The sequence below is a fragment of the Falco naumanni genome, chromosome 14 (assembly GCF_017639655.2).
Source record: "Falco naumanni isolate bFalNau1 chromosome 14, bFalNau1.pat, whole genome shotgun sequence".
Lineage (NCBI taxonomy): Eukaryota > Metazoa > Chordata > Aves > Falconiformes > Falconidae > Falco > Falco naumanni.
The window spans coordinates 2,193,390-2,208,404 of record NC_054067.1 but is presented as its reverse complement, the minus strand read 5'-3'; the positions used below and the strand labels follow the sequence as shown (position 1 = coordinate 2,208,404).

The window sequence follows — 15,015 nt, the reverse complement described above, 5'->3', positions numbered from 1 at the left end:
GAAACACAGACCACCTTCACAGATCCCTCTTCTAAGATGCGGAATAAGACATCCAGCAGTAGAAGGAAAGGCAGTTAAAGCAAGTTGGTTTTCCCTCCTGTGGTCCTACCACTATTTTCTCCCATAGCCTGAAATTTTCCCTCTGTAATCTGGCTCCAGGCTCATTGTCCTTCACCACCCTCCAGGTCACAGGCTCTTTGATACCTTCTCTTGCCCTCCTGCAGCTGCCCAGCTTCAGCAAACCTACTTCTAGTTCTTCCTCTCCCCTTTAAATCTCTCCATTCCCAGCCTCAGAAGTTCCCTTTACCGAAGGTAAGAAATACCCTTCACTTGTTTCTGGGAAAGAAGAAAACAGGTGACTCCGTAGGGACAATGTCAGACTGCACCTGTGAACAGGTGAGCAAAAATGGCTCCAACAAACTTGCCCTGTGCTTACTCCCTCCGCCTCCTGCAGTCTAAATGCACAGACTCGCATGGGCTGGAGCTCCACCGTGTAGCAAAAGTGGCTTGGACACTGCAATAAACTGGATGTGCTACACTATACCGGCCAAAATACTGTGAGTTAGGGCTCGTCACTCTCCACCTTCCTAAAAACCAAAAGGCCCTGCTGTGTGATGTTACATGTGATGCACAACAGGGAAGAGTGAAAGCTCAGCTGCTCTAGCAGCTCATCATAGAAACCTTGCCAGGCCAAGGAAGCCACTGCTTCATTCAGGGGGAAAATCTTCCTTCACTACCAGTTTGGCAGAGGACAGGGAAGGGGCTGTGAAAATCTGTGCCTAGTTTGCCTCATTCTAACAACCGCCTCAAAACACTGTTTTTACACCTGCAAGGCAGCTTGTACAGGGAAGGGCCCAAGTGCTGGTATTTGAACCTTGGGAGATCTGACGGATGCTGACCTCTCTGAGTGGAATGAGTTGTCATGATAACAGCAGCTGCAATTAGTACAGGCAGTGTTTGAATGCTAAAATGCTGCTTGACTTAAAAAAAAAGAAAAAGGAAAACTCACAATTTGTCTGCAGTGCATCCTGTCGCTGTGGAGTGCTGCTCATGCTGTGTGATACCTCTACCTCTACCAGAAGCTATTTTTATGCTGTATTTGCCACAGGAGAATAAAATCTCCTTTATAAGGTACTGACTGCAGCAGACACTGCAGTACATACCGTTTTGTTTGACCAACAGGTGAATGCTACTTCAGCGTCATCCTCTTTTCTCTGGAAAAATCTCACCTTGACGCCCCTGCCATTGGCACCAAGTAAACGCTAACACGATGAGTGCAGAGAACAGAAAAGCAGGTAAGTGATGTGCTGTTGTATCAAGATCCCTACACAGGCAATGAAATTTTACAGGTGAAAAAAGCAGATGGGACAGCAAGATGTGGGTGGCTCTTGGAAATACACCCACAATACAGAGCACAATACACAATACACAACTCCTATGAATAAAAGCTAAACCCACCCACCCAAAAAAGTGTACGAGCTGCTGGGCACTAAGATAAGACTCGGGGTTTACAGTCTCCTTTCTAAATAGTGCCTTGAAAGCTTACACTAATTTATCTAGCACTTCTTCAGCAGCAGAAAATAATGTGGGTCAAAGGCAGCTTTTCAGCAGGAAAATCAATCCAAAATTGCAACACTCAGGGAAACCTAGGCAATGATGAGAGAAAACAAGGAGCACTGCTGCACCGATCCACCCCTGCATCTTCTCCTATGTAAAAGGTATGGACTACAAAGACTTCAATACACCATCTTTGCTCAAGCCTTTGGAGGACCATTACCCTTCATTTCTGCACAAAACTCAACGGTCACTGGGCAGTACGAAAAGTTGCAGTAAAATCTCCTCAGCCCCAGATTTGCTCTTTAGCTTAGCCTAATAAATATGAGGAAGGGTCACTGCTGCTGAGGTGAGAAGAAATGTATTCTGGAAACTTAGTCTGACTCTTGGCATCCAAAGAGATTAAGGAGAGCTTTACAACAAAATAAATCCCCTGCCCTGCCCAGGATGGGTGCATTCTGCCATGTCTCTGTGGAAAGATTTTAGAGCACTAAATGTCCATAAGCTTTCATTTTTTTATTTCTTTCTCAGTGGAAATATGTTAGAGCTCAAACAGGATGCCATTTGATTTCCTGCATTTGGAGTGTTTGAATCTCACCCCGGCCATTTAGGAGACTTGATGTTAGGCTCTGAATCAAAACTTTGGTTTTGAGACTTAACTGTATTTTCTAAATGAGGCCTTAAGGTACAACAATTGATCCATTTGCAATACTAGACTATTATTTTTTGCTGTAAATTCTTCCCTACAAACACTAAGCCTATTTTTTTTTTGAGTAGATGTGGACACTGGATGTGCCAGTATGCAAAAACTCATTTGTACCACATCATGTAAAGACAGCCCAAGGCTATGCCATCCACAAAGGAGACATGAGCAACAAGTAGCATCACCACTATGATTATGAAATTCTGTTTAAAATTCATGCTGATTTTTTACAATTGTACCTCCCACCCTCTTAGACCCCTAAAAGTTGACAGGACGTTCAAAGACACTATGCAGCTAATCACAAGACTGATGGTTGCACCCTGTGGTTGTCCAGCGTGCTCACTTGATAACACGTGCTAAAATACAACACAGATCCCTTCATCGGTCCCAAACCCAGCTCATTACTCAGCCTTAAATCTAGTTCTGGAGTTCTCACCTGCCTCTATGAGTTTTCATAACTTCTTCCCTAAGTGCAGCAGCTTCCTGCAGCAAACCATTCACCATTGCTTACTAGCTCCAGATTTTACTTCTCCTATGTTGTGCTTTTTCTCAGAAGTGTCACTTTATCACCCAGTTTCTCCTTGAAAGTTTCTGTGCTCCTAAAACTCTATGGCTTTCCTCTCTCCCCCTTTTCTTGCAGCCAAGTCTCAGGCTACTAAGAGGATAACTGCAGGTGTTATGCGTGGAGACAACAATTGTATGTGCAGGCAATTCAAGTGTGTTTTTTGTTTGCAACCCCCTAACTATGCATGTAAAAGAGGCCAAGGGAATCAGCAGGTTACCGTTTCCCTCTGCACTTGCAAATGTGATTTTTTCCTGCTATGAGATTTTGTGAGTGCCAAACAGTTTGCCAAAGATTTCCATATGATCTGGCTGGAGAGCAAGAAGTGTCAGACGTCTCACCGCAAACTAGGTTTCCAGCCCAGTTTTGTCCTCAGAAGTGATCCAAATGACTTTTAGAGGAATCTGACTTTGCAGGGATCTACTGCTGCACCCCTTGTTAGTACCTACAAGAGACCCGCAGTTGAAAATATCCTGATATTAATCCTATTTGGTTTCATACCTGCCTGGTCTGTCCTGTCATCCTCATTCCTTACTTGAATTGCTTTTCATCCTCTGCTATGCAACATGATTTTCCCTTTTTCTCCTGTACTTGCATAAGAGAAATGTAGATATAAAGGAAAGCAATTATTTTGCATGTAAAACGAGAACCACCCAGGCTAAATCAGGCAGTTTTCTGGCATCATCTTAAAAAAGCAGGGCTCAAAGTACAACAGAGAAAAAAACCAGCCTTCTCATTATGAAAGAGTGATCAGCTGAATAAGAAAAACATGGAAAAAAATTGAGAGAACAGTAAAGTGAAAAGGGCTTAGGTTAAATGGTCCTTGGCAGGACCCTGAAGGAGCACAACCCCCCTGCAATGGTCCTGCAAGCAAAAGAGGGCTTACAGGCACCTTCCTTAAAGGCCTCAAAGTCTTTGCAGGCATCTGGTTCAAATTACCAAGAAAGAGAGAGTGAAGAGGGGGGGATATGCAAGAATAGAAATGAAGAGGCAAGCAAGCGACCTCAGCCAGCAGAGGAGAGAAGAACATGACAGCCCAAATGGCAGTTGTTTTCTCAGCACAGGACAACCAGTGAGTGGGCTGCCTCATGGCAGCACACCAAGAAGTGCTGCGTGGAGAAGGCAGCTCTGTTTTGTAAACCCGAGTGGCAAATTTTCCTCTCCAGCCTCCATTGCAGAGCTGCGGACAAACTGTGCCAGAACTCCACTTGCATATTTTTTGAAATGCCTGGTACTTATTTTTAAATATTAATTATCATTCATGGCAGTAAAACCATGCAGTTTCCCCTTTTGGGAGTGCATCAGTTAGTTCCAGGGCAGGTGCCTGGTCCCAGCCCGTGCTGAACAAGGATCTCTCAGACAGAATAACCAAGCTGGCCTCTTGCAGAGCTGATGGAAGGATTGAATTTGTTGGAGTAAAGTCAAGCCACGGAGTTGTGACATTAGACAGAACGGGCAGGGAACTTGCCCGGTAAGGCCATCATGATCTTAAGTGCCAAGGTTTGTTCCAGGGTGATGTTCAGACATTTGTGTACAACAGTCTGAAATTAATTGATTCCTCTCCTTTGTTTTTCCCCGTTCCTAAAATCATCCTCTCGGCCCTTGAAAAGCGTAGGGAGAGATGGAAAGTTCAGCCAAGCTGAATGATCCATGGTTTTGGGCCTTACAGTAAATAGGCTGTTTGTTTAGTCGTTTGGTTTGGTTTTTTTTCAGAAAATGGGATAGTGCAAAATAAGACTGTTATTAAACCTACCATGAACAGTACATTTACGACAACACACAACAAAGGACACTAAATCTTTTCCCCAGAATCACAAAGAAAACAGCACTGATCAACACACTGAAAAGTTAAACTGGCCCAGAATATTTCAGTCTCTAAATCAAGCAAAAATAATGAGACAGACAATTTTTTCTAATTCAGCCTTTCCAGCAGGCAACACAGATGAGATGTGCTAGACACACAGGTGAGAGCATTTTCTGCAGTAAGATTACAATCTTGATCACAACTGATAAAAATCTGTTTTCCAGGCTTGTTACCTCCACTGGCTGTGAGGTCAGACTCACCGTGTCCTATTCAACAAAATACCAACTTTTTGTTATTCTGGGCCAGAGTAACAGCATAAACTTTTTCACAGAGGCAGCCCACACTCCAGTTCCAGTCACTGATCGCTTGCTCTTAGCACTGGTCAAACCTAGGAGAGACATAAGAGCTGCATCATGAGTACCAAAAGGGAAAAAAGAACTGTGAACCAGGGAGGCAGAAGCAAGCAAAGGTCTGGGTTCCCTCGTCGGTGGTCATTGTGCATCACTAGGAAACACCAGGGCATATATTTGAACCCAGTTTTCCTAATCCATATGGCTATTTCCCTGTTGAAGTGATGTAATCAAACAGGCATGCTGATGATGCACCGTTGCCCAGAATAGGGAGGGTAAGACAGGCAGAGAACTAAAGCAAGCCTGGCATCTCCTTGGGATGCGGCATGGTCTTCAGTGTGCATTTCAGAGAGAACAGTCTTCCCCTTGACACTACCGAGCCTGTCAAACTGCCTGGAAGGCTCAGAGGAAAGTCATCTTTCACACAATTCTGCAAGGCAAAAGAAATCTTCATTTTTTGAACCATATCCCCTAAGCTTCTACAGGAATTAAATCTCTGATCCCACCTATCGAATCCTGCACAGAAAGGAGAGAAGTGCGCAAGGTCAAAGCCAACATCTCGACTCCCTGAGGAAGGCTTGAGAGCGCCCAAATAACGTGGCAGGATCTGACAATAGCAAAAAGGGCATCTTCTTGTCCTTTTGCTTTTTTAACGTATACAGAGCAAAAAAATTAAGTGCTTACATTCTTCTTATTTGTAAAAGGCCAGATCACCACTGGAGATGGTTGCGTGCAGCAAAACCTGCTTCAGAAGAAAAAGAGACAAGTAAAATGGTTCCTTGTCTCATTAAAAAAAATAACTAGAGCTGGTCACAAACTAATAAGCAAAGTAATTTTATATCTAAAACTACTGAAGAGTCAAAACACAGCACTGCTTTGGGAAAGGGGAAGGCTGACACCTCCTTTTGCTACACACAGACCAGAAAGCTCATCCAAATGTGGGTCACTTGTAGCTGGCATGAAGTTTTAGGCCCCACCAAATCACCTACTCGTAGCCCACATCATACTTACCTGGTTTTCCAAAGAAGAACTGCTTAAGGAGAGAGGCCGCAGCAGATACACAGTAAAGGCCACTCCCTACCCCAACAGTATAAAAAGAGAGCCGGCACCTATCCCAGCCTCCCTCTACCCCACTCTCATTTCTTTTGAACCTTTGCTCCCCATTTTTCAGACAGAAAACAGACACACTGGAAATAAGCATCAATAACAAACACAGTAACCAGTTCAGTTCATTGATCCTTCTGAGCAGCCTCAGCAGTGATTCATTGTAGCAGTAAAAAGAAGAAAGTCACTTACTCTCACGAAGCTGGCGGGAAACCATCCTTCTTCATCATCGATCTGACCCCACCACCAGTCCTTGTTGGAAGCATCCAGGACCTTGATAACGTCTCCTGCTTTAAATGCCAACTCCCGGTTGGCCATGGTGACGTGATCCCATACTGCCTCAGCACTTACAATAGAACCACCACTGATCAGCTTTGAAAACAGAAAAACGGCAGTCAATAAAAGCTCACCTCCCCCATGCAAGCACATGCACAGCAGCAGCACAGAAAGAAGCGCTCAGCCAAAGTAAAACAATTTCCCTCCATTCCAATCCGTAACAACTTCACCCTCCCATGATGTAGTACAGCCCGTGACCGTTCCCGCAGGCTGCCGCCCTGCTCCTAACCATGCCGCACAGGCACCACGTGCGGATGTTCGGTGCCTCTCAGGTCTGGCCCTCTGCATCAGGGAAAGCAGCACCTCCCCTCTCACTGCCACCACCACACCCTACTCATAAGCATGCAGGTCTGTCAAGGTACATGGCTTTCAGGTACAGTTCCATTAGCATGATGTATAGCTGGGAGTTCCCAAAAATGGTTAAACCAAACGACGGTCCTGCAAAGGAATTTTCATTTCAGAGCAAGTTTGCTCAGTTAAAGGATCAAGTGTCAGCTCGAGGCTCAGAAAGATTTCCATGCAAATCCAAGCAAAGTTTGCAAACATATTTAGAAGAACGTGGGGGTTTTATTATTATTTTAAACTGGAAGTTCTGTATTTACAGAGTGCTGGTGATGTACTGCCACCCATTGCTTTGAACTCTTCAAACTACACAGCAGACAAGAAGGGCAGCGTGGCACCCCGCTGACCTGGAGCACAGCCCAGCCCCACAGCACATGCACACCCCACTGCCCGCAGGGAACCTGCCGGCACCAGCTGCTGTGACAGTCTTCAAGGGGCAGATACCTGCCCACTAGAAACTGGACTGAGGCCAGACTTGTGTCTGACAGGACCTACTGAATGTTCCTCCACAGTCACCTTAGAGCCAGGCCAGCCCCATGGGAAGTACCCAACCGGTTCTCATTTTCATTGAGAGCCACCTAGTTTTATAAATATAAAACTCCTACTTAATGCCTGCAGGAAGGACTCATCCAAACACTGATGCTTGTGTATCCACAAGCCAAATCATCCATCCATGACTGGGACACCCACTGCTCCTCAGAATGAAAATCATGCATTTTTTAACAGAATAAGAAATTGTGTTTATGTTTTGTCCACTTTAGGAATTCTGCAGTGAACAGTAAGAACTGCCCTAGCAAATACAGACTTCACGCATATGCTTATTAGCTTGTCAGAGCCATCTTGAACCTTGTTCATTAATTCTGCTGAGACACACTGAATATGTACTTGGGCTTGCCTCCAAACCAGAGTTTCAGCTCACAAAGAGCTCAGTGCTGCAACCATTACAGACCTTCCACATGGCAAGACTTTAACAGCCACAGATACCCTTTCAATTTAGGCAAGCAATACAAGGCATAAAGAAAATAAACCGCTGCAGCGGTTATGCAAGTGTAGAAGCACTGGGAATGGTTAGAGAGCTCTAACAGCTCTTTTATAAGTTTGGCTTACCAAAATACTTGCTAATAACTACCTGCACAGTACAATCTAGCAGGAAACCTTCTAGCACTGCTGCAGGGTTCTCAGCATAAACATACAAGAACATTCACATCCCTACAGGCAAGTTGGTCAACAGATTAAAAGACCTGATTTACAGTTTTCCTTGAACTGACTTTCCTTTAAGAAATCGAGATCCTTAGTTTTGTGACAATTACAACTGCAGTTTCAGCTCTTCAATTATTAGTCAATTTTACATAAAACAGCAAGATCTAAGAAAGCCTAACATGACACTCGGTGCCTTTCATCCACAAAGCCAAGATGTATCTAGTCAGTGGACCTCTCTTCTTCCTGCAGTAAAGTAAAAGAATGTTCTTTCTACTTCCATTTTGACAAAATGTCTTTTCTAATTCAAAACCAGCTGTAAAAGAAACATTGCTTCTTCGTACATTATATAGGGGACTTCTAAACGCGAGCCTCAAGATCACCTGATAGTAGACTGAAAAGAAAGAAACGGGTTAATAACAAGCTCTCATTGAGGAGTTGCGCAATGGACCTAATTGATGTGCTGAACTCATCACAGAGGCCACCTACTGTATTAGTGTGGGTTTATCTCACGTTTGGGCTTTTGGTACAGAGCTGCAAGGAGCTGGGCACCAGAGGATCCCATCCAAACCAGTGGCAGCTGAAGTCAGATGGTGTAGGTCCCTCAGTTCACCCCAGTTCCAGGCTCTCATTTAGCAAAGTAGGGTAGCCACATCAGGAAAAATAACAGTTATAAAAATTGATTTCCAATTCCCGTACAACAGCTGAATGCTTAGCTATTAATATCATGAATATGAATGCACATAGTGATATGTTTCAGCTCTTCCTCACAAAACCTTGCAATGCTTTAAATGAAGGTGTCTAGACGCTTTCCTAAATACGAATCAGTTCAAACCACAAAGAAGCCCAAGAGGGATCTGGAAGGAATGAAGACTTCACAGCTGAAGAAAACCCCCTCAATATACTCAAGACCAGTCAACAGCTGTCTGTTCTGCCAGGACCAAGCTCTTCTCCTTCGCTGGTATTTCGCTTTGCTGTATTTATGGACAACGTTCGGCCTGTGGTTTCCCCGGTTAACCAAGCTCTGCTCTCTCAGCCTGGCTCTCCAGCAGATGGCTCTTCCTCTCCCTGAGCATTTCACTACCTCTTTTAGGCACCTAGATATTTTGCCTGCATCTTTCTTGAACGAAGATGACCAGAACTGTAAATACTATTCCCAAAGAGACCTTATCAGAGATTTTGAAACAGCATGAAGTACTGCAGTGTCACAGAAATCTTGCACTAATATATAACATTTCCCCCCTTTTCCCATGGCTACCTCCCACCAGTGGCTCATGGTGATCTTACATTTAGCTTATCTAAATAAATGAGGTAGAGTACATTCTCCTTGTGTAGAAAAACAGTTTTCTTGTAAAAAAGTAAACCAGGTTGGCCTGACACGCTCCTTTTGCTAATGCCATTGGGTATTTTAGTCCATTTTTCACTGATGATGAACCAGGAACAGAGCTATTACGCAAAAGCCGTGTTTCATCCTTTTCTGCTTCAGCTGACATAGACTTTGCTGTCACTTCACACAGAGGCAGTTCTAGGCACAAACTGCCACAGAAACATCACTGAAACCAAACTTCAGAGGGATTGTGTTATAGAGCCTCCTAGCCTACTTTGCAAAAGTGCATTTCCGAGCCTGAGGCACAAAATCCCAGCTCCAAGGAGCATGGCCTGGCTATGGCAAGGGCTGACAGGGACTTGCCGAGGGCCAGAAAAGCAGAGGGGGGTGCCTGGCCTTTTTCTGTTGTTAATGCAGAGTTTTGGAAGGTGCTTTCAGTGGATGTCAGGAGCTGAGGTGGCTTTGCAAAGTAATTCTTGATACTCAAGGAGAAAGGCTGTAAATTCTTGGTTTTCACATTGTAGTGCCAGGAGACAGAAAAAGGGGCCCTTTAGCTGGTCCTTTCCAGCCCCTGGTCCGTGTCCTTAGCCCAAGAAAGGGATCCATATGCCAGCAAGCCTGCAAGCAAGCCCTGGCCTTCCCAAATACAAATACAGTTCAGCCTGTGAAATAAGGGCCGTAGCAGGATGGCAGAATTCAAGTTCCTGCCATCACACATGCTGGGCCCACTGAGAGAACATCAGAGTCTAAAATTAAAAGATCCAGTTTAATTTATTTTGCAAGACATCTTGCTGCATCTGTGGAGCTGTCTGACTCTTTCAGGGCAGGGTTACAGAGACAGAATCTGACATCTGCAGCAGCAAGAGATGATAAACTAGAGAAAGGTCAGGATAAAATATTATTTTCTGAGAATTCAACACAGGAGCTCTTTACTGCAGAAAGTTCACGTCTATTGGTTTCAAATCTGGGTCTTAGCACTGTGGTCACACATACTCCACCGAAGACCTCAAAAGGGACTTATCTCCCATGATTTTAGATGTCTACCACACAGCATCTAAGAGTCATCTGGAATCCTTTATAAGCAGTGAAGAGAAAGAGACACATCTGGAGTGTGATTCATCTCAGCAATTTCAGTTGCCTACCTTCGAGTGAGGTGAATCATGCCCTAGAAATTACTATTACTTTGTGCTTAATTGGGTGATGCAGAAGTTTACACTTCCAATGTTTTATGTTCATCCCATCCACAATTTGGCCATCACTAAAAAGAGTAACAAAGAACTAGATTTAACAATAATAATCACAATAGGAATAGCCAAATATTAAATCATACTCTCCCAGATACAGCAGTTTCTCAGTATGTGAAGGCTGTTGTAAATAAAATCATGTTCTCCGTGCCTACCGGAAGAATTCACAAAATCTCAGTCTTTAAATTTATAATAACAAGAACATAGATATTTGGGAAAAGTGTTCTACTCATAAGAAGAGAGAGGCGGCTAGAAGAAATGCAATAGGTGATAATAATTCTATGTACATTTGGTTTTGACATACCCTGAATACTGCTTGTATTCAAGGTGAAAGTCCTAGCTCCCATTAAAATCAATCATTCTTGCCATTGGTTGCTCAAACTGAAGAGCCCAAAGAGAAAAGTTCCCCAACACTTTCACCATCTAACATCAATGCAGGAGAAATGCCCAAGAGCACTTCTTAACAGCAGACCTGAGAATAATTTTTAGTGTTTTACAGAGACTTCAGAGCACTGCCAACCACTTTCTGTCTGGGGTGAAGAAAAAAAAACAACCAAAAAACCAGTAGGCAGAAGACTGGATTAACCACTGGGATGTTGTGCATGGTCTAGGGACCAGAGTCACTGTTCATCATGGATCCTTCTTCACCTCCTAGCAAACACCTGGTCATGGCCAAAGGTAAGTCCCAGAACAGAGAGATGAGGGGTCACTTCTATGTCCCAGCACCAGAAATAAATTAACTTAATGAGGAAACGAAAAAGGGAAAAAAGACAATGTTCTCTCTAATTATATGCACAGCTGACATTTCTGGAACACACACTAAGAACATGGGGCATTATCAGTGTATTGCCAGGAGCGCACGCATCAGCCTTTCCAGGGATTTTCATCACAGGTTTCCAAAGCACTCTGTAAACCTCCAATAATTCAGTCACAAACCCTCACTCTAAAGATGCTTCTTTAAGATGCTACTAACGCTCATGTAAAGCAGGTGAATGCTTTCACAATAGCAAGTAAAGTTAGTGGGGAAAAAATATTCCTACTCAAGGTCTGTGTGTATTTTCCTTTCTCTTCTAGTCTGGTGTTATTTCCAGGATGGAACATGGCCACTGGAAATACTGAATTACATTAGAGCTGCTGCCAAAATAAAATGACAACAACAAACAATAAAAAAGGGTTTCAGAGGACTCTGCAAGTCATGACCTCTGGGATGCAGTACCACCAGCGCGTGCCAGCTGAGAGCTCCTGATGCTGGCACACTGTGGCATGCCATGGCAGAGATGCTGAAGGCTGTAGCACAGCAAAGGAGCTGTGGTACATTGTTGCAAAACCCGTGCTGAGCTCACCTAGCTGTGACTGTCCTCAGCAGTGTTGGGAAAGCTCAGAAATACCCGTATGACAAATGATCCTGACTGTCTCCTTTCCTTGCGCTTTCCAAAGACCTCAGCCAAAGGGGAAGGATTGTCATTAATGCCACAGGGGGAGATCCCAAGGAATGTAAGAGCTCAAAAGTGGTACTTCAGCTCTGGAATTTGCAAATTGTTTTACTTTTTGGTTTTTTTGGCTATTGCTTTGTGTCACTGCTATCAAGATAAAGTAACTCTTCCCATCAAAGTAAGCAGGAAAATTAAGAGAAGGATTAGCAGGAAAATTAAGAGAAGGATTAACAGGAACAACACCCTGTTACATGATGTGGTAGAATCACTCTGCCTGACCCCACTACTAAAGCAAGTCTGGAGCAAACCTGCATGACCTGAAGGAGAGGAAAGGGCAGGGAGAAGCCGTGAAAGACCCTCCTGCAGCAGCAGGTCCCACATACCTTGTCACATCCTATCTTGCAGTCTGTATCTATAGCACATCCTGACCAAAAAAGCTCAGGATCACCACCTAGGATGTTTTTCTAAACTACATTTCAGAAAGTGACCTCTAAACCAAGGTTCACAACTTGTCCCAGGCTACCGCAGGCTTTAAATCTACCACCCATGAACCTGCTGTATCGCTGCAAAGAGGGACTTGGCTCCACTCTACAAGATGGGGCCTCTTGGAAGAACAGTTTGGGGAATGGGTGAGCCTCTGCCTCCAATGTATCTGGTGCATTCTCCCTGACTTTGCTCACTTCCAAAGCCCAGAAGCACAGTTGGAGGCTAACATCTGCTCCTTCTCCCCAACTGCCCGCAGTGAGGCAGCCGAGCATGAAACGTGTTTCAGTGAAATCAGTCATTATTGCAGAATTTTGCTAAGTAGTCCGAGTTAATCAACACTTACTTCTTATGGGCTAATTTCAAAAAGAAATTGGGGACTTACTGGTCCCTGGAGACTGAAGTAGGCACCAAATAGCAGTTTCTGTTTTCAGGGGTGCTTTAGTTTGAGGGTAGGCCACACAAACCACTATTACCTGTCCATACCTCTTCCAGGGATAAACCATCATTGTTAGTTAGCCCACAAGATTCAGCATCTAATTTCCAGCACAGAGTTTCTCACTAGTCAAAAACTAACTTAATGAAGAGTCACCTTCCCAAAAAACCCCAAAGAAATCTATCATATATCACCCATCTCCTTAGAAAATTCTAAGTACCTACAAAGTTTCTAGGACCATGGCCCCTGGGTAATACGAATAATCTGAAGGCAGGGAAATATTTCTCTATTAGATCATTTATTAATACATCAACAGAGTTGTAATAGAAAAAAAAAAAAAAAAAAAAAAGCTCTGGGAAGTTCCCTTTCAAATCAGCATTACATAAACTACGTACTCCTCCACAGCAGCGGGAAAGCAGGAATAGGGAGCAGGCTGTGAAAGGGAGATGGAGAAACGTGGTGAGACTATGCCATTTGTTCAAATTGTTCTTGTACAGACATGCCCTTTATTTAGACAACATAAAAGCACTGTAAAATAACAATAGCATTTCCCACTGTATTCAACGGGCCCTTCCATAATGGCAGCAGCCAAAACATCTTAAAACAAGAATATACAGAGAGCTGGCATTCAGAATAAAGAAATCAATGCTCAAAGGAGCCCCAGCAGAACAGGAGACATAAACGATCTGCAAACCTCCAGCCAAATAAGAATACCACTTTGCTGCCCGTGTCCCCAGAAGAAAAGCACCTCACACTGCCTTACCCTCTAGTGTTTTAATTGCATTGCTCCTTCACAAGCAGTAACGCTTACAACGCAGATTGATGGGGCTGTTAACAGCAATGCCGTCACCTTAAAGATTTCCCAAGGAGGCATTCAAAGCTCTGCTGAGATCCACTCATATGTCTCCCCCATGAAAACCACGTATACGGCACGAGCACGGGCGCAGTGTGATGAGGTGCTCACCTGAGCTGCACAGACAACACCAGCTGCAGCCCACGTTTCAGTCCAGTGTGTCACTGGTTTTCACAGCTAGGACAGGTTCACTCAGTTGATGGAGCAGACAAAAAGGAAGTGTACAAGGAAATGTCACCCCACCCCATCATGTTGTACTTTTGTTCTTTACGTATAATCTCCCCATAGTCCCTTTGATTGTGTATTTATTTTTAAACCTCTCATCAGAAATTATACAAACTGAATAAAGCCAAATCACAGTGAATTTGCCACACGGCTCATTCATAAAACAAATGGGAGGGCATTTCCACTTGATTTGCTTATTCTCTGAAGAGGTGCAATCACACAAAGGTTAAGCACGAGGCAAAGAATTTCCCTTTCTGCTTTCAAGCCCTTTGATGAATTTAAGTAATGGCTGGATTTCAGCTGAAAGAGGCTGATTGGAGTGAGAGAGCCTCTGATAGCCCCATATTCTGGAAAGACTGTCACACTTGGTTGGAAGCTTTATGTCTCTATCTAAAGGTGGAGAATCAGTACAGACTTAAAGGTTCTGGGTTATTGTACTTTCCATTGGTTTCAATTTTCTTGAAAAGGTATCACCTGGCACACATGAAATCACTTGGCCTCATACAGGGTACAATAGGAGACTCCAGGGTACGGTATTAGTCTTATTGTCCATCTTATTATGGTTATTGTCCATTCCTATTAACAGCTGCAACACAGAGCTGCATACAGTAACTGGAGAGCTGAGAGTGAATGAGGAAAAGGACTAGCATTGCCTGTGCAGTTTTTAATTGGCTCTGGAGCACCAGTGAGCCCTCCACTTTGATGGTGCGTATGTCACCATAATTGCTTTCCAATCCCTTTTGCAAACTGGGCACATTAAGCCTCCCCTTGCCTGATGACGTATCTTTCACATAGAGTAATTAAAAATAACCACTAACCATAATCTTTTAACTCAGATAAATTATGAGATTGGTTCTGGGACTCAAAAGTTTCAACTGCTCCAGGGAAAACAGCACCTTCCGTCAAACACAGCAGAGCAGCCCACAGCGCCTCACTGACCTGGGGCCAAGCCAGGCTGTCAGCAAGGATCCCTCGTTACAGTGCATGGGAACAAATGGCTAAACACTCTTCAAGTTCTAAACCTAAAATATCTGCACAAATCCCAGTTTTCTGACCCCAGAA

At 43.9% G+C, this 15,015-nt stretch overlaps 1 protein-coding gene across 11 annotated transcripts in view; it reads right to left on the bottom strand.

Annotated features, from left to right (window-relative positions):
• ARHGEF9 (Cdc42 guanine nucleotide exchange factor 9) overlaps positions 1-15,015 on the bottom strand; it is a 221,944-nt gene that overhangs the window by 63,443 nt on the left and 143,486 nt on the right. For all 11 annotated transcript variants that reach the window (XM_040614135.1, XM_040614134.1, XM_040614144.1 and 8 more), the window contains one exon: positions 6,270-6,449. In XM_040614135.1, coding sequence (XP_040470069.1) covers positions 6,270-6,449 — 180 coding nt within the window. The remainder of the gene's footprint in view (positions 1-6,269; positions 6,450-15,015) is intronic.